Source organism: Artibeus jamaicensis, unplaced genomic scaffold (assembly GCF_021234435.1).
Source record: "Artibeus jamaicensis isolate MK-2021 breed Jamaican fruit bat unplaced genomic scaffold, CSHL_Jam_final scaffold_612, whole genome shotgun sequence".
NCBI lineage: Eukaryota > Metazoa > Chordata > Mammalia > Chiroptera > Phyllostomidae > Artibeus > Artibeus jamaicensis.
This window is the reverse complement of record NW_026522049.1, coordinates 6,643,848-6,669,904: the sequence shown is the minus strand read 5'-3', so window position 1 is coordinate 6,669,904 and position 26,057 is coordinate 6,643,848. Positions and strand designations below refer to the sequence as shown.

The 26,057-nt window shown below is 43.4% G+C and overlaps 1 protein-coding gene across 1 annotated transcript; it reads left to right on the top strand.

Moving 5' to 3' along the window:
• The first annotated feature begins 9,621 nt into the window (after positions 1–9,621).
• Positions 9,622–23,006, top strand: LOC119049123 (uncharacterized). The gene is made up of 3 exons (XM_053658840.1): positions 9,622–9,990; positions 16,751–16,847; positions 22,639–23,006. Exons 1-3 carry the CDS (start codon positions 9,622–9,624, stop codon positions 22,848–22,850), a joined length of 678 nt encoding a protein of 225 aa, XP_053514815.1. The 3' UTR covers positions 22,851–23,006.
• Positions 23,007–26,057: the final 3,051 nt, after the last annotated feature.

The following is a 26,057-nucleotide window of genomic DNA, read 5'->3' as shown; positions in this document are numbered from 1 at the left end:
GAGGCAACCACACATTGATGATCCTCTCCCTCTCATTCTCCTTCTCTTCACCTCTCTCTTAAAATGAGTAACATCTTTAAAAAAAGAGACCACTTAAAAAAATGGCAGATAGAATGGGGTATGTACCTCATAGCATAAGTGTTTGGCAGAATAAAAATCCTCAATAGTTAATTTTTAATATACAGCGACATATTTTGAAGATTTGTTATAGATAGAAACACTTGTTGGGATACAAAGATGAATAAAACATAGTTCCCAGGCTCAGAGGAATTTACAGTCGTATAATTACAATGGTACCGTAGGCTTCACCTGGGTATAACCCAACCTTTACAGGAAAAAAAAACCCAACAGGTATTTCTAAAGGAGAGGGGACTGCCAGAGGCTATTACCTAATTGAGTTCCACATAATTACATGGCTTATAGTCCAGTTTAGATCTCGAAAAACTTCTCCCTGAGTAACCTTAACAGGAAAAACCAGAATTCTTATTTTAAAAAGTGAATGTATCATCAACTTTGAAGTCAAAAGCCCTGCCACGCCAAGGTTAAGACCATGGCTTACACACCCTGAAGCACTCCTTGATATTTCTCCCTTCCAGACAACCTAACCAAAAGGGTTATAAAAGTAAATAAATATTGACATTGAGCTTTCTTGATTTCTGCTTAAGCGCAAGGGCGTTCAACTGGCTTTGCTTTGTTCCTGGCGCATTGAGACAACATTCGGAAGCCATCTTGGAAACAAAAGAGCTGCGTGCGCCAGGGGTGGAGGAGTTGGTATCCAGGCAACGAGATGCGCGCGCCTATCGCGCAACCGCACTCCGCCGCACCCGCCCCCAGACGCGTGGGCGGAGCTAAAGGGGGGGCGGGTGTGGAAAATTACAGAGGTCTCTTAAAGGCGCCAGTAGGTTTCCTGCCTAAGGCTTTTGCCCTGGTCACCCTATTAAACTGGAATTTGAAGCAGGGTCTCTATTTCATCTTCGGAGAGGAAATAAAATTCGGTTCGAAGTCAATTCCCAAGGCAGGCCTAGTCCGTAATTAGATAAATATGTCGGAATGACTAGGCTCCCTAATAATCAAGAAAAGAAATAAGACAAAATGCCAAACCCCTGAAATACCGACTGTGGTGCAGAGAGAGCGTCTAAACACACAGGAATGGGACAAAAGAAGCAACTTCATGAAGCCACACTGACTGTGGAACAGACAAAATAATTGGGCTCTGAAGCAAAGAAGACTTGATTTTTGACAGAATGAAGTGACAAATATATTAAAAATTATCAAAAAAGTGTTTAAGAGGCCACAGGATGGGTTCAGCATGCATCAGATTTGTCTTCTCTATAGATCAGTTTATACAGTAGAATAATCTGTGAGCTTTTTCCTGGTTACTAGTCGTTAAAGAACTTCAGGTTAGAAGCTTTTGTGATTTACAAGTTAAGCGGTAGTTTATTGCTGTCTTACTTTTCTGAAAGAAGAAACAACATGATTCTTCTGGTTTTTGCGACGTAAACATTCTAGGATATACCCTACTACACTCCGTGGCTCTGCAATTACTCCCCTTACTGAGCAATATTTACTAGAAGCCATTCTGCAAACAGCTGGATGTAAAAGATATATGCTGGTCTTCCCGAAATGAAGATCTTGACACATCAAATATCTCTTCTGTCCATTTCAAAAGATGAAAGATTGTCCTCCTCTCTCTTCTCCCTCTGATGGTTTGCTCCGTGGCACTTTCTTTTTGTAAACTGCAGTCGGGCATACCCATCCCCTCCTGCTTCACCCAGGTTCTGACTGCAGACATTACTGTGGGTATCAGAATGTATTGACATGAAATACGGAGGTGAAGTTCCAGGCTTATGGACCAGGCAAATTGATTTTCCACTCCCAGACAGAGCCGTTTTCACCATGCTTCACGACTATATTTAAGCCAACCCTTCTCTTAACATCTCTTTTTTCCTAATGTAAATTCCCTCACATTCCAATCGGCACTTAATAATTCCTGACGTCCCGTTTTGTGTATTCCAGAACGCGGGGCTGTGATATCTGAGAACCAAGCAAATGGTTGTCAGGAGTTTAGACACCTAGGACAGTGTTGAGCCCTTAATTTTAAGTTTAGATGTCAAAGAAAGGATGAGATTTGTGGTATTATCCTGCTTTCTTGAACCACAGGGAAATCTAATTACAAGTAAAAAGAAGGCATGTTATGTAGAGTTGCCATCCACTTTGAATTTAGATTTAATGTTACGGGAACTGTGCTTTTGAAACAAAAATACGTGCAGCTGCAGTTGGTGCCTGCATTTCTGGTCTACGAAATCATTTATCAAAGCTAAGAAACTAAAATCTTTCAGATCAGATGATGTTTCTAACTTTAAAAGCCTTGGTGGTGGAAAGACTAGTCTGGAATAGTGCCCGTGCTGGGAATCGTGGCTGCCCACTCTCCTCCACAGGAAAGAGGCATTTTACAGTCCATATAGCTCTGCAGGGTGTCAGTGTCGGAGGGGAGCCCTACAGTGCTTGGGGGGAGTCTCTGCGGAATAGAGATGGAGAGAAAATACTGTGTACAGCTTGGGGGGAAACCGTTGTACTCATAACAGTTTATGTTTATATTATTATTTTTAAAAATTTTTAAATATTTTATTTATTTATCTTTAGAGAGGAAGGGAAGGAGAGAGGGAGAGAAGCATCAATGTATGGTTGCCTTTCATGCGTCCCCTGCTGGGAACTGGCCTGCAGGGAATTGGCCTGCAACCCCGGTATGTGCCCTGACTGGGAATCGAACCAAGATTATCTGTTTATATTATTTATTATTGTATTATTTCCATATGAACGACTATAAACCTACTTTTGCTTCACCCTGTATAAAGAATTCAGGTGGAAAGGGTCACCTGGATTTTCCCTATGAGATCCAGTTCTGCTGTTAAGTGGCTAAGGGGCTAAGTTATTATAAACTAAAATCCAACTCTGTTGGTTAAAATATAATGAAAGAATTCTCTGGAAGAAAACTAAGTGTTTATGTATGTGTAAAATTATTGGTAAGCAGAGTTGGGAGAATTTGGGTTGCTTATTTATTTAGTAAAGATGATAAAATGGCATAGTTCATAAAATTCTCCAAAAAGAATTCTTAGGTCTCAGTGCAGGAAGACAATTTGGGAATTCGGCCTTTGAAGTAGGGTGTCAGATAAGACACAGGAAATCCAGACCAATTAGAATTTCTGATAAACAAGGAATAACTTTTTCATATAATATACTAAATTACATAATTGTACTACAATATTATCAGAAATGTAACTGTATTTCTAGTTGTTAAATATGACAATCATACTTGAAGGGCCATACTTGAAGGCACAAGTAATTAGGTTTCTTCGTCTGCATGAGAGTGGCAACCACCACCAGAAGCTTCCGGTTCAAGGTGCTAGGCTGAGCTATGAATGTGACTCACACAGCATACAAGTATGTTGCCCCAAAGCAGTGATAGATGGGGCCACCATGTGCAGCCCATCAAAATATCATGAGCACTTACTATTAGCTTGCTCATTCATCCATTCATGAAACGATTATTTATTGAGTGCCTGCTATATGCCAGGTATAAATTCTGGGAAGAGTAAGATAAATAAGGTAAAAGTCCCCTTCTGTGAAGAGTACTTATTTTCATCAGGTGGAATAACATGTAAAATAATAATTACAATAAATGATAGATTACAAGTTTGATTAGAGAGCCAGGGGTTTACCAAGTTTATCTAAGGCAGGGGAGAAACATGCAGACTTCAAACAGGAAGTGACCTTGAATGACAGAGACTAAACTGGTGAAATCTGAAAGGACAACAGCAGAGTGAACTGCATGTGCAGGGGCAAGGAGTACGAGGACATTATGGGGTTCCTTAAAAAGCAAACAAATAGGACAAACCAACAAGAACTAAAAAAACAGTGAAGTCAGGTGGAGCACGGGCTGTAAGAGGATTTGATGGGGCTATCTGATAGGACCAGGATGGGGCCAGATTATAAAGTAAGTCTACTGAGCTCAAAATCTCCTGGGCAGTCAGAACAGGCTCAAAGCGGTGGTGAGAGAGACTGTGATACCGAAGACTTTTTCTATTTATTTAAAAAAAAAAAAAGTGTGTGCATGTGTGTGTGTAGTATCTTGTGCTGGATCCTTGGAACGTAAAAATGAACACAATACCAATCCTACCTTCTAGATGCTCTTGGTTTTCTAGGGAAACCAGTTATGTGGACAGTTACATTCAATACAATGAAAGAAGTGCTGTAGAGTAACAGGTAAACACTGGGATGTGTCAGGAAATGTGAGAAGGGTGAACTCCCTGGGAAGGGAGTGAGAAGGCCATCCAAGGCTTCCCAAATGAAAAGATTTTTGAATTAAGATGGTTTTTTTCTGTTAATTTAAAAAAATTTAGTACTTTTTTGGCAAATGGTTAGACATTTTCCCAACAGAAAAAGGTATACAGTGAGAAGTATTTTCTCACCCAGACCCCTGACTGACATCAGAGGCAATCACCACCATATCACTGACATAATACCAATGTATCCCTCCTTTCTCTTCTTTTCAGACAAATGAAAGCATCATCTACGCACCTTTTCATACCTTGATTTTTTAAATTTAACAATATATTTTGGAAATCCGTACATGAAGAGCTAATAATTTATTATTTATTTTAAATTTATTTTTCTTAGTTCTTTTTAATAGTTCCATATTTCATTGTAGGGATAAATCAAATTTTTTTATACTGGTGCTCCATTGGACATGTAGGACTGCACATCTTTTATTATTACAGACAGTATCTCTGTACACATCCCCTTTTTGCCCCTGTGTAAGGACATTGATAGGATACATTCCTAGAAGCAGAATTCCTGAATCAGTATGCTGTGTTTAATTTTTGCTAGTTTTTGTACAAATCCTCCTTCGCAGAGAATTTATATTAATTTACACTTGTCATGATAGTGAGGCTTGAGTTGCATCCTGATTAAAGAGTCATTTACCAGGCAGATAAGAGAGCAAAGAAAGAGCATGTGTAAAGGGAACATGGTACAAGGGACAGCAAACAGCTCAGGTGAGGCTGCAGAACTGGAGACCTGTTTGAAAGTGACTAGGCAGAGAGCATGAGGAACCACATGCAGAAGGTGGTTTGAGCAAGCAGAGGGTTCATAATCACTATCACCAACTGAGAGTTTATCTGTGCCAGGCATTTTGCTAAGCTGTCGTATCCTCATAAGAAAGAAAGAAATATTCCCAAATTGGGGGAAGGAAATTGAAGCCCAGAGATGTTAACCTTCCCAAGGTCACACCAGTTTGCAAATAATGGATCTGGAACCCAACTCTGGCTTCCTCTGACTTCTGTGCCCCACTTCTTCATGGGATCTTGAAAGAATGAGGAGCAGGACTTGGGGGCTATTTGACATGGGGAGAGAGGGACATTTGGGGGAGACTACAGTGAGGCAGAGGCCTGGAGAGCCCTGTGGAACATGCCTACAACTTGCAAGCCCTTTTCCTTTCATGCTGGCACTGAGTGGAATCTGGATGTTTTCAAGTTTAAACAATTTTTAAATATTGAGAAAAAAATGTTTTTCTTCTTCCTCCTCCCATTCTCTCCCCCTTCTTCATTTATTCAGTAGCAGATTTTACACTTCAGCTCCTAGGAGACAGGTTTCTAAGAGCTATGTAGCTTGCAAAAGCTGTTCTAAGTCAATTGACCCTCAGAAGAAGTACATTTAAAAATATCCATCCATTTGGTGTCTTAGTATCAGCTCTGAAATCTTAATGATAAAACAAAAAAATCTAGAGCTGTTTTGAAAGGATTACAGTGAATCAATCAGTCTCTGATAACTGATTTTAATCTCAGATGCAGTGCTGACATGGATAAAAAAATCCTCCCATGTTGTATATTATACATCTGTAGAATTAGACTCTAGCAACTGGCCTCTGCACTTGGCTGTTGTTGCCAAAAGGAAGACTAATGGAGAATAATAGTGATTGCCAAAAATTGTAGCTTTTAATGCATCAAATCCTTTTGAATATTTTAAAACTGTGTTCTCTTAGTGGAATGCATCTTATTCTAAATATAGTAATTAAAAAGGATTTCATTTAAAGAGAAACTAGAGTTGTTTAAAATATAGGGGCCGGGGGATCAGAACGGATATTACCCCAAGAAAGGGGGTCACATCCTCTGAACTGATTGTATGACCATCATGCAAGGGCCTCTAATCGTATTTTTCTATTATTCATGAATTTGTCTTATTCCTCTTTACCTCTTGATATTCTATAAACCACTTTTAGAGAGCAAAGGAAAGACTGTGGCAAAGAATTCAATTTTAGATTAGATTGTACAGTGGTTTCCTGGTAAAGAGTATCAAAGTATCATTACATTAATATAGAGGAGAAACCTTAGAATTGCTCAACTACCTTGCTTTAAACAGACCTGTCTTTCCTGTCCCTGTGAATAAAGGGTCTAGCAGAATATCCACAACAAAACAATAGAAAATTGCTAATAAAATGATATGTAAATATGTAATGTGTAGAGGTCTTTAGCCCAAAAAACAATATTCATTTACATTAGGTAATTTTGGAGAATTACAAAATTTATGTATTTACTGCACATTGGAATAACTTCAGCAATTAATTTCTCTTGAACCACATCTATATACAGAAATGAAGTAGTTAAGGGGTTTCTGTATTGTAATAGGTTGACAGTGAAAGGATTCCTTTTAAATATTTTACTTGAAGTTAGATAGCCATGTCTGGTGCTTGTTAGACACACATCTGTATCAAAACACACAAAGATCATATGATTTAGCTTTGACTGGTGTGGCTCAGTGGGTTGGGCTTCACCCCGCAAACCAAAAGGTTGCTGGATTGATTCCCTGTCAGAGCACATGCCTGGGTTGTGGGCAAGGTCCCTGGTGGGGGCGTTGCAAGAGGCAAACAATCGATGTTTCTCTCCCTTTCTTCCCCTCTCTCTAAAAATAAATAAAATCTTTTTTAAAAAGGATATATTATTTATAACTTAAAAGAATTAAGTTTAGAAGAGTGAACACAGGAAGGAGGAGGATGGGTGGAGGTGGGAAAAGGCGGAATAAATGGTGATAGGAAAAAAAAAAGAAGAGTGAGGATAATCAAACGAGTAGAAATGAAATTTGAACTCAGGTGGAATGCTGATGCATAGTAATTAGAAGACTCTAGATGGAACAACATTAACCCAACAATTTGGGAAGTCAAATATGAATCAGTGAACTTTTTAATATGCATTAAAAAGTTCAGATTCATTGTAAATCTTACTTTATGTAAATATGTGAAAGCTTTTCATATAGAAGTATTCATGCCAACATTACTTATAAGATTAAAAAAATGTCAAATTTGGTCCAAAAGTAAGAGCATGACTAACGGTTACTTTTTTATAATCATAAGAGTATCCTGCAGGCTCTAAAAATTATGAAGATTGTTATTTGACATAAGAAAATACACATTATACATGGCTAAATACAAACTGTGTTGCAAAACTAGGTACAGTATTAAGACAAATACAATTTGCTAAATATTGGTTATTCGATAGTGGCGTGATTTTTTTCTTCGCGTCTCCATTTTGTATATTTAAGTTAAGCATTAATTTGCTTTAGGTAATATGAACGAAAACAATTCACTTTAAAAATGGCTAGTGTGGCTCAGTGGGTAGAGCGCCAGTCTGCAAACCAAAAGGTTGCCAGTTCATTTTCCGGTCGTGGCACATGCCTGGGTTGCAGGCCAGGTTCCAGGTTGGGGAAACGTTTCTCTCCTTCTCCCACTCTTCCACTCTCTCTAAAAATAAATGAAAATCTTTGGGGAAAAAAAAAAAGGGTCAGTAAAGGTACAAAATTGTATATGCAATATAGTCTCTCTAAAAAACACTTTAATCTATGCCTTCAAGGACAAGTACCTGAATTACTGGAGTACTGTATTTTTTCACTATTTTTCTCGTTTAAAAAATTAAATTTGCTAAATAAAATATTTTAACATTTAAAATACATTTCCTCCTTTTATCAGGAAGGAGTGGTAATGAAATTGTGGAGGCAAACAACTTAAGCTCTGAGGATGCTCTTTAAATCTTGTGCTTCTATCAGGCACATTTACAGAAAAAGTTGCCCAAGATTCTATCTGAATCCTGTGTACTAAAGGAGACAAAAAAAGGGGTAATCACTGCAAAAAAACACGGACAAAATGATGCAGCCTTCTTCTTTTCAGGAATTGCGAAGATGCAAAGTGCTTTCTTTTCCCCGGCTGAGGGAAGAAGGGGTTTGAAACATAGTCCAGCCTTTCTTTGCCAACCGATGGACTTTAAAGTGAAACCTGTGAAGGCATGGATAAAAAAAGGAGTGGCTGACGAGGAATTTTCTCAAACTTCTGCTTGGGTCAAAAATCTGTAAAGTCTTAAAATGAAAGCCTGGGCCTTCCCCCCCCAACCCCTGTCCTGATCACATTGTACCCCTTCTAGTTTGTCCCTTAATAGCAGTATTTATTAGCAGTATTTTATTAGAGCCCAAGTATTAAAATCTTAACTAGATTGATGAACCACTTATAAAGTAATATCTTTCCTGAGCTTTCACTGTAGCGTCAGAAATGCTATTAATTAACCCTTGCAAACTTTGGGAAGCAAATTGTATTACTAAAATTTTAAAAAGTCACATATTTCAGAGGCTTTCCAATGGTCTCACAAGTAACAGTGAAAATCTAACCCCAATTCTAAGGGGACAAATTTATAAATAAAACCGAGGACAAATGACTCCTTTATGCTAAATATACCATCACAAGCCGAAGGGCTTGTGCTATTTTTACCCACACTGGCTCTTTTACATCCCAAACTCAGTAAAATAAAGCGGAGAGAAGGAATGAAAATTAATCCAGGGCAGTTGCTCAGGCAGAAACTGAAGGGCTCGGTGCAAGGACCTGAAGGGGAAGCTTTGGGCCTTTATCTAAATACCATGCACACCAAGTGCCTTTGCTTCCTTTCTGATTTCCTGCATTACATAATACACAAGTTATCACCTAGTACGCAAGTTATCACCATCTGCATTTTATTTTTTGAATAAACAACCCAGGTGGTGATGTAAAATGATAGACCTTCATACTTTGCCACACCTTTTGTCCTAGAGCAACTCCTGGGTACAAATCAAACGAATTTTAACCACACTTAGGCAGGGCGGGGAAGCCACTTTAAGCCCTAAAATCACTCAGGGATATATATTTCTCCATCTGCAGGGAGGCTGGTCTAACCTTTTAAACAAAAACTGGAAATTGTACATGAAACTGAAAAACAAAACAAAACAAAAAAACAGGAGAAAACACATTTTAATCCGAATGGACTCGCCCAGCACTATCTGCAGCACCTTATCTCTCCCTCAGCGAGAAAACGCCCAGAGGAAGGCATTTCCGCCTTCTTGGTTATAGTTTACAAGGAGCAGCAATCGTTGGGTCAAAAGACAATGGGCACCTAAAAGAAAACCGGCGGATCCTGGAGAACGCGCCGCGGGAAACCTTCGGGGTGCCCAGGGCCTGCCCCACTTCGCACGTGCGACTGTCTGCTCCTCTGCCCAGGAGCCGCCGGGTGGCCTCCAAAGCTGAGCAAAGTAACGGCGCAGCAGGTCTCCAACATGCCATTCTGCTCGTTCAGCCCTGCCCTCTGCTATCCGCCCTCTAAGGGACCCGCCGGCATGAAAGAGGCTAGCAAACCACACCCTTCGCTGGTGCCACCGCCATCTTGTTGTTTTCTTCTCGGCCGGCCACGTGACAAGCCGCTACGGAAGCTCAGGTCCCGCCCCAACTTCCGGTCAGGCCGGTTCAAGCCGGCCGTGGCCTACAGACGCACGGCTGCCCCCTGGCGGCCGGCCGCTTCTGGACTCGGCCACTCTTCCGCCATTTCGTTTCCGCTTTGCTGCACGTCCTCGCCGCCCTGCCGTTCGACTTTGGCGCCGCAGCCCAGGTTTCCTTGTGCAGTGCCCCTGCGTATTCAGTTGTGTTCGGTGTGAGTCACTTGCATCATTACGCGCACTTTAAACATTAAACGCATCACACTTGTATTGAGGGATTTTGGTATGGGTGATTGGCGCGTCAGGTCTTTCAACCAGGAGCCCCCAACTTCGGTGTTCTGACCCAGGCCCCGAGCACGTAACGACGCAGCTGTCCCCAGGGGTGGGGATGGGGACGCAATCCAGGGCCCACCCCCGCCTTTCTACCCTCTGCAGGTCTCCTCTACTTTGCATTTCCTGAGTGTCTGTCACGTTAAAGGTCCGTGCACGTGGTTTATCTTACTCACCTTGCACCACTCTCTGTGGGATGGAAATTGGGTTTTTAAAAAGAAAATCAAAGCCCGGATTATTTGCTCCAGTGGTAGAATCTACGTTGAATCTTGGTCATTAAATTCCCCACACAACCGTGGGTCTCTCAAATGACCCCGCAAATCTGTAGCCTCAGGGGGCTTGTTACAAATACAGATGGTGGGGCCGGCGTTCTTCTTGAGATGCACCGAATTGCTAACATTTGGCCACTTTTATCATTTTTCTCTTCATATGAGAGTTGCAGAGCACCCCTATTTTTAAGTTAGGGAAACCAGAGAAGTAAATAATTGCCCAAGGTCCTCAGTTTATAAAGGAGGGAGTCAGGATTTGAACCCAGTCTGTGTGTCTCTTGCCTCCATTAAAAAAAAAAAGTAGTTCAGCGAAGTTTGTCTTAACTGTTTGAAACAGGAACAGACAAGGGAGATGTCTCCAATGTTAAGGATCATCCTTCAGAGCATCTGACCCTACCAGGCTAAGTTTCTCTCTTTGCAAAACATATTAACTCGAAGGCTGTGGTGTGATAAGGTGTCGGGAATGCTGGCGCTCAGGTTTTTGGGCCCAAATGTTTAAGCAGCCACGGAAGGGACCGGGTGATGGAAGGAAAAAAAGGTGATGGAAGGAATGAGAGCAACTTGCCTGGAAGGGAACTGAATCGCGTGCTTTTAATTGTATTATCTTCTAGTTTTTGTTCTTTTTATGCTTTCTCTCTAAGCTCTGTCCCTAGTTAGATTCCTAATGCTTCCTTTAGCTCGTGTCTAGGGGATCAGTTGCTGGATTTCAGGGCCCAAGCTATTGGTCTTGTGGTGGCCTTGCTTCTTTCTCCGCTCTTCACTGGCTGGCGGTCTTATCCCTGCCCAGCTGACTGACATGGTTCTATTTTCAAACTGTAGACTCAGATATTTCTTTATCTTCTGGGCGTGTCCACCTGGATGCCTCAAAAACCCTTCAAAGTGACTTACCCAATCTCCATTTCAAGTCCCTTCCCCTGTGCAGTTTCCTTTTCTTCTGCTGTCCCGTCTGAGGAGATACTTGGGAGCCATCTCTGGCACTACCCCTAGCCAGTGCCTTTTCCTTATCGCTCAGGCCTTTCCCTTCTCCATTGCCCTGACCCTGATCCAAGACCCCTTCTTCTCCCATTGACTCCAATGATAGTTCTCTAACCCGGTCTCCCCACCTCCACTTGGCTCCCTTCAGTCAAAATGCCAGAGGGGAGCCCAGTGGCCCTGTCAAAGTGCAAATCAAATCTAGCCATCAGCTCTCTCCCCTGAAGGGCTTAAAAAACCTCAGTGACCTCTTATTGCACTGTGGGTCTAGACCCAAATCCCCAAAAGAATGGAACAAAGCTCCTGAGGCCACTGGTCCCTACTTTTTGGGATGCAGACACATAATTGTGCAGGCTTCCTCCTACTTGTCTGGGATCCTTTGCCTGAGCTCTCTTTCCCCCTCCTATCACCTCCCATCTCCTGTTATTTCCCAGACCTTGGCTCCTTCCTTTTTTGCTCATCTCTTTCTCAGGGACGCTTCCCTCTCTCTAGGAGAAGAGTTCTCCCTTGTGCACTCTCACAGCACTTAATAAGGAACATTTTATTGGTGTGATTCTTTGTCCATTTCATCACCCCAGACCATAAGGTCCAGACCACACGGACAGAGACTGGGTGTCTTCCTCTGCTGATCCTTGTATCCTAACTGTGGTGCCAGGCACATAGCAGGCATTGAATAAATATTTGTTGAATGAATGAATGAATGAGTCAATACTGAGAAACAGAAAGTGTTCAGTTCTGAGTAGAACCCATCTTAACAACCAATTACTTAGCACTGTTACTGCCATCTAGTGGTGACTGATGTTGTCACACCCCTGGGCCCATTCTTGTGGGGTCCTTTAGCGATCCCTCACTATATTTCTGGCACAGAAGGGGATACATGAGTAAGGAAGAGCTAAATTAAATTAAACGTGGTTGGTTCATTCTCTTGATTCTAAGTAAAGAGTAACTGTGGATCTGATTCTTTGACTACACTAGGGTTTTTTTTAATAACTGAATCTTATCAACGGAGTGAGTTATCAGATTTATGCAGTACTCAGTGGCCTGAAAAAGCCCCACTTAAATTAATTTAAGGACGAAGCCTAGACTGTATACACTGTTCTTTCCAGAGGATGTTCAAGTGCAGGCTTCCTGACATCATCTAACTCAGAGCAAAGCCCCGCTTCCTTGAGTTCTTCCAAAAAGCACCTAACACAAGCCCAGATTCTGTGAGTCATTTGTAATGTCCTGGCACTTCGATGCCCTAATGTTGTGGCACTAAGGCACATGGACTTCATGAAGCTCAGTGCCACTTTCCAGATACAAAGAAAAATTTCATTCTTGGCCCTTAAGTGAGGTAGCAGAAGTGGAAGAAGCCCTGAGATGTGGTTCTGAACCCTGGTGCCATCCCTTTCCAGGGGAGGTGCTTTGGGTGGCTCGAGGTTTTTCCAGTGTAAAGTGAGGCTAATTGGGTAAGACTGTTGCACTAAGTTCTGATAACTCACACACTTTTGTTTTATATACAGTCAGTCCTCATTTAACATTGTCAGTAGCTTCTGTGGCTTTAAGCAAAATGCTGTACGATGACGACATCAGTTTTCCCATAGGCTAATTGATACAAACGAATTACGTTCCCACGGCGTCTCATTAGCAATATTACCAAATGACATTGAAAAGAATGTCATTATTCAAGGACCTCCTGGGTTGAACCCAAGAAACTGCTGGGTCTGCTCCTATTGCTTGTGGTGGGACTGGGGTGTAAGGCTGGTAGAGAAAGGACTGCCCATCTTGGGCTGAAACATGGCAGGTCTTCCACCATCCACTGGCTTCTGATGGCTGCACGCAGATGTAACCCCATCCCTGAACTGCACCAGGCATGCAACTCAAAAGGTTTCCCAGTCTTGATGGGAGGATATGTAAATCTGACTCAATCCACAGCTTCTCTTTAACAGTTCAGTGGAAATTGCATCTAATTTAGGCTCATTCATAATTGTCAGTGTTGTAAATAATTGCAAATGTGGAAGAGCCCACCACAAGGCCTGATAATTACTTCAGGATGAAAACCCAACTGTAGGAACATCATGGTTGCTATGACAACCATGGGAGAAGCCCGGTTGCCCACGGTTACCTATGTTGCCAGATGTCACTGGCGCTTGAGTCTTAGCTCTGAATGAGCCTCAGGAGCATAATGGGGGAAGGCAATGGGAACTCTATGAGTGGGTCTGAAAGGAAGAGCCTCCTAGTGCCCGTGGGGATCTCTGCCATCCCTTTTGTCTTTTTAGCTCTGATGGGTTCACGAAGAGGATCTCATTTCAGTTGTCGTCTTGGAGCCAGAGTCCAAAAATGACCCCGCCCCTAAAAGGCTTTTCTTTAAAAAATAATTTGTTAAATTCAAGAAGTAATAGAAATAATGCGGTTCAAGCCTCAAAAATGCGAAAGTTTCATGGGAAAGTCTCCTTTCTATCCTTTTCCTCCCCCCATTTTCTCACTTTCTATTTTGCCCTGAAGGCATTTTGTATGCCTATCCAAGATATAGTTCCTTCCTTTTTTTTACACAAAAGAATATATAACATACACAAAAGATTAATATATCATAAATGTGTTATGCACCTTGCTTTTTTCCTTACTACATCTGTAAATTGTCTTATATTGATCCATAAAGCACTTCCTCGATCTTTTTAAAGTGCAACATCTTTTATTATATGGATGTGCCAAAGGTGTTCAACCAGTTCCCACTGGTGGCCTTTAAGGTTGTTTCCAGGACTTTGCTGTCACAAAGGTAGCATTGACTAGCCTTACATTAATGCCATTTTGCATGTGTGAGTTATCTGCAGGATAATTTCCTGATATAGAATTGCTGGTTGTAAGGATTTGTCATTTGAAATCACCATCCACAGATCTCGTACTGATTCGCATTCCTCCCAACATTGTATGTGAGGCAGTTTCCCCATAGGCTCAGAGTGTTGCGTCTAACTTTTGGGGTTTTGCCAGTCTGGTAGGTGAGAAATGGTATCTCAATGAAGTTAAACCTGCATTTTCCTTGTACGTATTTAATTTTAGTGAACTAGCTATTCATGTGCTTTGTCTATTTTTCTCTTGGGTTGTCGGCCTTATTCTCAGGGAGAACTCAATATAGTAGGAAAAGGAGCACTTTGTGATGTGGCTTTAAAAATTTTTTTCTTCTGATTTGTCAGTTGTCTCGAAATTTGACAATATAGTATAATGCATAAGGACATAGGCTCCGGAGTCAGGCTGTCTATGTTCAGATTCCAGTGAATTGAATGACTGGAATATTTGCTTACCACCCTTCTGCTCAGAATTTAATAGGTAATGCTTCATGCCTCTTCCTTTTCTGCCTGCTTCTGGTCAGTTTACAGTGCCTTCACACAGCTGCATTTTATAAAAAGTCCTGAAATTAGTTTTGTGATCATCGAGAGGAATAGACAGATAAAAGTCACTGTGCTATTACCAAGCTAATATTATTTCTTGCCTGTATTTTTGCAACATACTTCTTTATACCCTTGACTCATGCAGTCTCATGCTGTTAAGTCTGGTGATGCTACTCCTTTCCTTGCAAGTCACTGGCAGCCCATCTCCCCCAGAATGAAAGCCCGTATCCTTGCAGACGGCTGTGTCGTCCTCCAGTGTGCCCATCCCCACTCTGTCTTTTCTCTCTGACTTGGTATCCAATTATTTTTCATTTTAATCACTCTCTTCTTGCCAAACTCACCCTATTCCTGCCAAACTCACCCTCTTCCGATTCTTTGCCTCAAGGCCTTTCCCCCTTTTCTTCTCTCTTCCTGGAATAGGCCTTGGCAACCCACTTAAAACCACAAATTCCTACACCCCTTCCTACTCTTACAGTCTTTCTACCATCTCCACCGATGGACCTGATCTCCATACTGCTCAAAACCAGCGTGTTCATTGACTGTCTTCCTGTACAAGGATGTAAGTTTCATGAAGGCAGGGATTGTGTGTGTTTTGTATGCACTGGTGTTCCCAGGGCCTGGAAGAGATGATGCCGAACGCACCAGTGTCTCTTTGTCCCTAGGGATGCATCTGGCTCAGCTCCCCAGGACTGAAAGTGTACATCCAGGGCAGCTCCCAGCTACATTGGGAACCTGGTGTATTTTATCTTGGACTGTGTCTCTTCACTCCTGCGGAGTCTTTCCTGTCACTCTTTCCTTGCAGTGCTGGTCATTTGTCTTAAAATTTGGCAATATCCTAGGTATCCTGGGACGTACGCAGCACTGGAATTTGATAAAATGGTGGTGAATTAGGTTTCTGTGTGGTCTGGGTTATTTTAATCAGAGATAGCCTCAGGAGAACATGGTGTCTTTTAAACTTGTTACTATTACCTAAAATGCACCAGTGTCTATAGAGTTAATGGGTAGAGATTAAAAAAAAAAAAGGAAGGGCATATTGGTTTAATCATCATTTATGGAATGCAGCTTTATAAGCCTACATAAATTATGCATTGATGACCTTTAAATTAATTTAGGCTTAATGAGATGGTTTCATTATGTTTAAAGATGTAAGACAATTATTTTATTATGTTTTTTATTGCTACCTAAGCTTATTTATGTTTTGTTCTCATTAAGGCCAAAGTGTGTGGCCTTCTTGTGGAATATTATTATTTTAGCTGTTTTTTGGTGTGAGGTTTGCAGAAGCTGGATCTAACTTAAGTATGGTGTTCGTAAATTGCTTAATTGTGCAGGACACATTACAAATTTAATGGAGGCCTGTATTTCCAAAAGAGTTAAACACTGTGATCTGAAAATGGGTTCTTTAAAAATGAAGTTTGCAACAGGAATCTTTGTCATCCTGAGTACAAATAGAGAAATGAATCTAGAGTTCAGCTGAGGTTCAGTCTGCTGCCCTCCACTGTTGGATCTTGAAAATGCAGATTAATTTTGAAGAGGGCATTGTGTCCCATGGAGTCCTAAGGGTCCCCTGAGGATCCCAGGAAGTCCGAGGGGAAGGAGAAGGACGCGGAACCGGTTAGTCTCTGGCCTCATAACATTCAGCCACATAAGCTATACTGTCACATTTTTTTTTTCAATTTGGGACACTGCAAACTTCGTTTGATAATATAGTTATTTTAATGCTTTACAAATAAAAGCTGAAAAATTTCAGTACTAGAGAGTAAGCACATGAGACCTAAGAAACTGCTTGTCCATTTATGTCATCAGATTTTAGGATTTGGGCGGTATTTCCTGCCCAAATAAAGAACATATCAGTACTCGGGCTGGCCCCAAATAACTAGCCTATGGGGGAATCGAACATCTCTTTTAATTAAAAAACATGTAACAGGAAACTTTATATGCCCAGGTTTCATGCATTTGTAGTCAAACAGCCGGGCTTGGGAACTCATTTGCAATACTGCGTGATTGCTTATAATCAGTGGGTCTTTGATCCCACTGCAGGGAGGCCCTGGTAGAGGCACCGTGAAAGCAGTTCTGACGTCTGTGCTGTGGCTGGTCCTGAAATGTCCCCACCAATCCTTCACCGACGCAGGCACAGGTAGAACATTCAGTGGTCTGTCTATTGGGAACTCCCTGGTGACACTGCCCGAAGCACTTTCACTCCCTCACCAATCAGTCAGGCCTGCTCAGCGCAGACGATGGTCACCTTTTCTGGAAGGGGAGCGGCTTGTTCTCCTGATCTCTTTTTCACATTTGTATGTTTATGACCAGATGACCGACGTTCAAGTTCTCATCCAGTATGTCCCCTAACCTCTCACAGTGTGCTCCTTCTCTGTGAAACGGGCATGGAAATACCCTTCTTAGGAGGTCTGCAGGTTTAAATGGGACAATGTTTGTCTAGCCTAGTCCCCAACACTTAGTAAGGGCTCAAAAATGTCTTTTTGAGCCATACAAAATTGCTATTTTTTTTGTTTGATCAGACATGACTGAATGTCAGCAGTTTCATGTGGTTCAAGCTAATAGTTTTTCTTTCAGACTAAAACATTTGAAATAGAACTTTTTACGTTAAACTTCAGTTCCTGGGAAGGGTACCATTTAGGGGAAACAGTATGAGCAAAGGATGTCTGAGGCCTGTTTCCTCCATAATCTCAGCCCCCTTCCTAGTGATCTTTCTGGGTGCATGTAGGGCTGAGCCATCCCTGGGACCTTGTGAGAGACCCGGGTCCCTGCTCATCCTCTCCTAGTTCAGAAGCTGGCTGTGCTTCAGAGCAGACAGTTGGGGGTGACCAGTGTCATGGGATTGCTCCTTTCTGGAACAAGCATCAGGAACCTCTGGGATCTGCAGAGCCACCAGCTTCACTGTGTAGATTGAGGAGTCTCATTTTCCTAGCAAAGTCGAGGGACAAGATCACATAGAAGTCACTGGGGTTTAGTGACTAGCAGAGAGTGAATCATTAAACTTTATTTTCTTCCTGATGGTAAAAGTTATACATTTTTATTGTGGGAAATTTGGAAAATATCAAATAGTGCAAGAAAGAAAATAAAGAGGATGGTATAAAGAGACTTTCAGGTTCACCCCCTCCCCAAAGTAACAGGATCTAAGTGGCATGAAATTCTTAAATAAGTTCCTTTTCTGTTTGCTACTGCTGCATATGAAACTTGTGGCATAAACTATTTCCTTCTGCTCACTGGTCGTGGGGGTCAGAAATTCAGACTGCACACAGCCGTGATGATGTCTCTGCTCCTCGATGTCTGGGCATCAGCTGGGAAGCCTGAAGGCTGGGGGCGACTTGACTGCAGGGGCTGGAATCATCTGGAAGCACCCCACTCCCATGTCTGGCGGGTGACACGGGACGATGACTGGGCCTCTCCAGCAATGGCTGCTCCACGTGGACTCTCTGAGTAGACTAGCTTGGGCTTCTTCACAGCACGGACACTGGATTCCAAAGCGAGTATCTCAAGAAATCAGAGATACAAGCCACTGGTGTCTTAAGAGCCTGGACATAGTGTCATTTCTTCTGAAGTCTATTGGTCAAGGACTAACAGAGCCCAGATTCAACCTTGACCCCACGTCTTGATTAGGAGAAAGGTAAAAAGTTTATGTGGCTTTGTTTTACAATCTTCAGAGTGTCTGCCTGGATGACAGTGGTTCAATCAGAGCCTGGACTTAGACTGCCTGGGTCCGAGTCTCACTTCGATGAGTGCTTCCTGGGTGACCTTAGGCAGGTTCATTGTAGAAGCTATTGTTGCTTGCCAGTGTCTATCTCCATTATTCTGTTCTTCCTGAGATCACCAGTATTTCCCAGCCCCTTGCATTCAGAGCCAAGAGACTAAACTAGCAGAGTAGGAGCGGAAGCACCGCATGTCACTTGGGGTTGAAGTAAGAGTCATGGGTATATCCTCACCCTCTCCTCCTCACCTGCTAGCTTAGCTGCAGAGGACCCAGGGGACTTTGGCACTGGAGGTGGGAGAGTCACAATATGGAAGGAGTCTGGGTCCCTGAATGACGGCTGGAGCGAGTCTGTTCTTTCATGCCCTCTGCCAACAAGGATGTGGAGGACAGGTGGCCTTTACTACACTGAGTCACTGAGATGTTGGTGTGTTTGTGATAGCAGTTAACTTACCCTGTTTAGTATGTTATCCAAGCTCTCTGGACCTCTTTCCTTACCTATAAAGGGGTATGTCAACTATAGCTACCCATGGGTCCCCTGTGAATTAAATAAAATAGTTTAATGTACAGTACTGGGCACATAGTAAGTGCTCATTAGCTATTGTCATTAGTGAATGAGACTGCCAGTTAGAGGAAGGGGCAGGTTTGTGTCTAGGGGGATGGTGGTCTGGGAGGAGTGTTAACTGTAGGATTGTCATTGTCATTACTATCATGAAGACGGCCTCTGCCATTTACTGAACACTTGGTTGGGCCAGGCTGTATCCTCAGGTGTATCACTTATACTCATTTCAGTCTCCTGGGGCAAGTATTAACCTCAGTATAACCAGGTATTAACCTCGATGTCAGGATGAGGACCCGGGAGCCCAGAGCTGCTGCTGAAGCTGCACAGATCACACAGGCAGGTTTCAGCTCAGGGCCCTCTGACCTCGAAGCCTGACTCCTTTACTTCAGAAATGGCACCATGTGTATTTTATTTTAGGAAATGTGTTATGTATTGAAAGACATTTTTTTCTTTTCTTTTCTTTTTTTTTAATGAGGCCTCTACCTGCTTTGTTTCTCGCTAGGGAAGTATTATGTTTTGCTTCTGAGACTTGCTCTACTCCACCTCGTAAGGCTTGGCTTTTATAAATTAATCCTTTGGTGTAGAGATCGGCGGTAGACGTGAAAGGCCCAGCTTCCTTTCCTTTCCCAGGGTCCTGTTGCTCCTGTTTTGTTTGAGCTCCGTCAGGCTCTATGTGGAGCAGGACAGTGGAAAACAGGACTGGATTTCCAGAACAATGCCCATGTCTGAGTCCTGAGAGTCTCCCTGCAGCTCAGGGCCCCTGTGGGGAGAGCGGCTGTTTTAAGGCCCTCTCAGTGGCTCACATAACCTGAGGCGTAGCTTGCCAGGAGCAGCTTCCATGTCTTCGTTTCTGTGTGGGGTCAGGGAAGATTTGTTTGGGATTCCACAAGAACAAGAAAAGCCCAGTGAAAACTTATGAAGTGCTGGTGCTTAAAATCGTGATACTGGGTTTATTAAATTAACCAAATGGTTGATTTCTCTTCACAATTATGTATAATTTATTCCCTCTTCCTCCCCTTTGAGATAACAGTTTGGCTTTAGCAACATAACCGACCCCATAGACCAGTAGATCCGTAGGTACAGGCTTGGTCATTAGCAACATGGGGTGTCCCTGTGCTGCATTTGTATCTGCATCAGTGGGACAGTTCTGCTTGCAGCCGTTTATGTTGCACCCACTTGCTGTGCGTTAAGACAGGTTTATGATATGTTTTACTTACACTGATCCTCGTCTGGGTCTGGTAAAACTTTAAACACAAAACATGTCTTCCCTTTCATCTCACAGATGGTTTCTCTGTCAAAGACAATGCCAAAGGCAAGATGAGTACAACCAACTTCTACACTTAAGGTTATTTTTGAAATATTTATGAATATGTTCAGGAAAAAGCCTGGACTCCTTGCTGCTAGAGCAATGGGTTAAGTTGCTTTTCTTCTAGATTATAATAATTATTATTATTAAGATATTATTATATTAGATAATTTTGCAGAAATTCTTCTGCAATAGATTTTCAAAAACAGTTGTTCTTGAAAACTTTGTGGCTATTTCCAGAATAACACGAGATGGTGCCAGAGAGCCAAAGTGGAGATGGATTTGCTTCTGGGCAGGAGAAGGGCTTGCGTGGAAGGGGTGGCCTTTCACAACGCATTCCCTGAGACAGTGCAGGAGAGTTCCAGTTTCCCCACGTCCTCACCAACTTGTGATCTTCTCTTCTTTTCTTTTCCTTTTTTTAAAATAGCCATTCTAATGGGAGTGAAGTGGTCTCTTGTTGTGATTTTGATTTGCATTTCCTTGAGCAGTGGGTTTGACTTACTTGTGGAGCTACAGAGCATTCTTTTGACAGCTTGTGCAGTGAGGCCTGGTGGTTAGGGGCTTGGGACCTGGAGTATGCAGCCTGAGGGAGGTCCCCAGCCAGCACCCTCCTACACTAGCCATGGTGAGTCACAGCCACCCGAGCCTCAGAGCCTTCACCCGCTGGGTGATAACTCCTGCACGTAGATTGGTTGGAGGAAGTCAGGAGGTAGAGCTACACACAGTTGTTGGCGTGCAGTAAGTGCTCAAAAACAGTAGCCATTATACAAAAGCCTGAAGCATAAAGCAATTAACCAGGGAGGTGCTTAGGTTGATGCAGCCATGGAGGGCCTTTAGTCCCCTTCCCGAATACCAGCTGTTGTCCAAATTGCTGTCAACCTGTCCCCACACGGGACATCTTTAGCAAACAGGAGTCCACACTGAGCCCCTCACTGAGTGGTTTCTAGGGTCCCTCTCAGTGCCAAAGTCTAAGCTGATCCCCAGGGGTCAGTTGAAAGAGACCAGGATCACCAGTATCACCCTGGGTCCTTGGGAGCCATTCATGGCTCTTGACCCCCCCCCCCACTCATTCTTCTGGAGAATGACAGCCATGCTGGGGTTCCTGCCTGTTAGGGAGCCCTGATTAGGACACCTGGACAACCCCAGAGCATCCGTCTGCCTACCTCGGCTTCTTCTTTGAAAGATAGGAGCCAGTGGGCTTCAGAAAGAGGCAAGAGGTAAAGTTTCATTTTTACCCAAGACATGGGGCAATGCTTGGAGGAAATGGGTTGTCTTGAACTTCATTCAGTGTGCAAATGTGTTCATCCTTTGCAATTTGAACAGAGCAAGAAGTATTTTGAAAAAATGCTGCAAGTTCACCAAGAAGCCAGGAAGCTTGGGAGGAAAGAGCGGCCAGGGCAGGACCTGGGTCCCTTTTCCTTCCAAGGAGCCAGTGATAACTTTGTGGAATGATTGCTTTTTGGATCTGTGCCATGAGGTTTGTTTACTGTGCAGGCACAGTCCATACAGGAAGAGATAGCATCTGTACAGGGCCGTCAGAGAACAGCAGAAAGAAGCCGGCTCACAGAGGAGGCTTGACCTGGGCAGGGCCAGGCTGATGCCTGCAGAGGCCTGCATTGAGGCCCAGAAGGAAGGGCAGAGACCAGGGCTAATGGTCAGATGTTGGGCGGTACCAGGAGCTGCCTGAAATGGTAATGCTGCAAAGAAATTCTTCTTGGGGGTGAGAGCTACAGTAGAAGGTTTCTCAGCCATTGAGAGGGGCTGAGGAGTGGGGCCTGGGAGACCCTTTCTGGAGAGGCACCATGACCACCTCTTCTTTCCATTCAGGAGGATGCTCAGCCCCACATTCTCCCAGGTCAACTCTCACCACTCAGCAGAGAATGTGAAAAGCATCCATAAAAGGGACATTGTAGATTTTGTTGGCCATGAAACTCAAAGATGAATTTTCCTATCATATTTTTTATGAATATGGGTTTTAAAGCCTTCCTAATGCTGGCTGGCCCTCTCCAGAACCCATGAACTTCCTCCTAAGGTGACAGCTGGTGGTGTTAACTCGGCCAGGAGAAGACGTTGGGTGATGCACGGCACCTTAACACATGGGACTGATCAAGGTGATTATCTTTCTTGATCTTTTCATGGGTAGCAGAGGGAAGATTGCTGTCTTCTTTGAACTTCTTAGTCCATAGACGGGATCGGGCCCTCTGTGGGGGAGCTTGGGGGATCCTGAGTAGGCAGGAGATGCGTGGTCCCCAACGGTATCCAAAGACCCTGAGGGTTAGTAAGAAGAGATACAATTAAGATGTGGATTTTAAAATTGGTTTCATTTTCTTTTGGTTTAATTATTTGAATAGATAATACAGTCACTGCATGGAGAAGTATGCAGCAGGTTACCCCGACTGCTCGGTACCTGTCACATTCTCCCACAGGTGAGTACTGTCTAACACCCACTTCCACAGTTTCTGATGCATATACAAAAAATTCAGAAACACATTCTTATGCCCACCTTGTTTTTAAAACTATAACTAGTATTTTCTGCCCTGACCAGCGTGGCTCACTTGGTTGAGCATCATCCCACAAAACAAAAGGTCACTGGTTCAATTCCCAGTCAGGGCACATGCCGTGGTCGAGAGTCCGATCCCTGCTTGGGGCACTGTGTAAGAGGCAACTGATGGATGTTTCTTCTTGTCCCTTCTCTGTAAAAGTAAATAAACTCTTAAAAAAAATAAAGGTAAAAATGGCATTGTATTTTATAGCACTGTTTTATATTGTGCTTTTTCCAGTTAATGTATCTGGGAATATGGATTTTGAAGGAACCTCTGTGGAGGGATGGGTGTGAGGTAAACAGAACTGTAGACTGCTGGAGCTGGACAAAGCCTTGGGGGCTGTTTGCCCAGTCTCTGCCGAGTTTACAGATTGGGCACCAGGACTTGAGCACATTTGAGGCTTTGTTCAAGGTTATCCAGTGGCCTTTAACACTTAAAAATAATTCTTTAATTTACAAAAGCAGAGTTTCCTTTGTTAAGTGGGGCAGTTAAATGAACACAAGCCTTAATTTGTAGCCTAATAATAACCCAAAAGTTTTCTACTGCCCTAAATTAAATAAACCTCATTAAGGAATGGGGCTTTTGTTGCAAGAAGCCACAAATCATGGCCTGTTTTCCTCCTGCTTAGAAGGACAGCAGCAATTATAGCTCCTGGCTGAGCCAGTGGTTTTCTGTGCCTTCTTGTGCTTGCGAGAGCTGAGAGAGTCATCAGTGAGACACTAAAGATCCCAAACTTAACTATAGAGTTCACTTCTGCCTTTCCTGGAAGAGGTGAAAAGGCTTTTTTTATTTTTCTCCTCGTAACCTGTCATGGTGAATTCAAGCCAGCTCTGGAGCAAGGGGCAGATTTGCATAAGTTGGGCACACTAAACCCTATCCATTTTGGGGAAACAGTATCTCCAGGGACTGTGTACCTTGCAAGGGCACAGAGCCCCAGACAGTGGGCCTGCACTTGTAGGCTTTGGAAGCCCAGTTCTCCCTCCATTGGCCTTGTTTTCTGGTCAGAGAAAGCATGACCTGAAAAAGATCTGCTCAGTCACATTCGGTTCACCTGGCTTGGCCTCAGAGTTGGATTATTCTTCCCTTTGTCACCTTGGACCTTTGTTTATAGAGAGGCCTGGCCTTTCCCTCTCTGCATGGGCTCTCCTTTCATGAGAGATGCTATTCCAGATCTGCACAATGTATGTAAAGTCTCTGGCTTGGTTCCTGGCACGCAGAAATGTTCGATTATGTAGTTTAGGTTCCCCCAGAAACAAATCTTGAGATGCACTGGAAGGAGGTGAGGGAAATGAGAAATGAGCAGGCAGGCAGCCAAGGAAATGGGATTATGGAGCCAGCTCGCACCCTGGGCAGCTGGAGCTCAATTCTGTGGGAAATGTGGGCTGTGATAGAGAATTATCCCATTGGTGGGGGGAGGGAGCTGAGGTATTAATACTGCAATTGTCAGTGGTTGGTTGAGAGCTGGTGGGTGCTGATTCCTCAAGTGCCTGCACATCTTCTGCAGCTTTGAGAGAGCCCTCAGGCACAGATGGTGCTGGCGGGTGGCAGTCGGCCAGAGCACTGGCCCACAGGTACGGGCACGGCTTAGACCATAGCCACCACATCATTATCTTTATCCTTTCCCTCTCCTCTCTCTGCTTTGGTTTTGCAGTTTGCCGTACAAACTTTCAACCCATTTCTAGTTTCCTCCTCTCAAGTGAGAGTCTGTTCCGAGCTCCGTATCTTCCCTTAATTTGTCTCGGGTGCTACTGCACCCTGGCTGTGACATTTAGTTTTCTTTACATTTCTTGTCTAAATGAGCTAGAACGCAAAACTGGCTGTTGTGGATCTGGCACACTTTGTCTGCCCACGAGGATGTAGTCTGGGAGCAGACTGCATTGATGCTTTAGAAATCGGTCTTCTAGGCGTTCCCCAGAAGGAAGTATGCAGCTCGCCTAGGGCCTTGCGGCTTGTGCTGTGGTCTGTCTGGCTACACAGCCTGGGCCATTTTACTGGTGTCTGCTGTGAGGTGGCCTGTAGTCTGTGGTTCTGTGCCCCTGGCCCTATTTGGGCCTTGGGAGTATCTCTTCTGAGCTTCTTTTTTTGGGAGCTCCCAAACCTCCCTCCTTGGCTCTAGAGGGCTGAGTGTTGGATGCCCTGGGAGCAGGCGGAGGCGGGGTGCCTCTCCCATGAGGTCCTTGACAGATTGAGAGGCCTTCAGTTGGCCCACAGTCGATGCGGGGGAGGAAGGGGGCCCTGGGCCATTCTCCAATCAGTGTGCTTTCTTTGTGTTGCAGTTTGGTGAAGCAGGCATGCCCTCCCACTGCTGGGTGAGTGCAAATTGGGGACATCTCAGGGGTGGAAAATATGGTTATTATCTGTGAAAATCACAAATGCACAAGGCCATGTAGCTAGTAATTCCACTTCCGGGAGGTTATCATGCAGACACACTCACATGCGTGTGAACTGGCTTGCCTATTTAGTGGGTCCCTACAGTGTTTGTGCCAGCTTGGAAATTGCCTGAGTGACCATCGGTGGGCAACTGGGTGCAGCAGGAGTTGGACATCCGTGCCGTGAAGTGCCCTGCAGGCACCGGAAAACGAGGCAGCTCCATGTGTGTTTATTTGTTAGAGAAACACCCTGCAGAGCGGAACAGTGTTTATTATGCCATAACTTGTGTGGGGAAAGAAAATGTGGGCATACTGGATGACTTATGCGTGTCTCTGGCAGGAGACCCAAGAGGTGGGAGACCCAGTACCAATTGCCTCTGGATGGGAAGTCGGGAGGCTGGGATTGAGGGGCGTAGAGGGGACTTTTCCCATATGCCCTTTGGGATGTTTTGAATGTCAAATGACGTGGATGTATAGAGCAGCTACTCAAAAAATAAATAAAATTTGAAAGTCTGCATGTTCTTTTTGCAATATTACATTTTACTTTGAAATCTCAGTTTCCTTACTTGTAAAAAGAGGAAAGTAATATTTATTTCCAAGAGTAATGACTCCTATGTCTGTTTGTTTATAGCACTTACCGCTGCCCTTACAGGTTTAATTTTAGGAACAGCTGGCTTGATCGGCCTGCCGCCGGAGGAGAGAACGGTGCGGTCAGGTCCTGGGGGTCACTTGCTCACCATTGTATCTCCGGGACCTGCAGTTGGTGGGTGCTAAACAAAAATATTTTTTGAAGTGAATAAAAAATGAGAATACTTTGTTAATTTGAACATGCTTTTTATGTCTTTGTTTTATTATTTA

Excerpts from the sequence above, each read along its gene's own strand:
- LOC119049123 (XM_053658840.1), top strand. The coding sequence starts at position 9,622 with ATGCCATTCTGCTCGTTCAGCCCTGCCCTCTGCTATCCGCCCTCTAAG. Across the intron at positions 9,991-16,750 it reads TGCGTATTCAGTTGTGTTCG|GGAGGCCCTGGTAGAGGCAC; the intron begins GTGTGAGTCACT and ends ATCCCACTGCAG. Across the intron at positions 16,848-22,638 it reads CTTCACCGACGCAGGCACAG|ATAATACAGTCACTGCATGG; the intron begins GTAGAACATTCA and ends TTATTTGAATAG.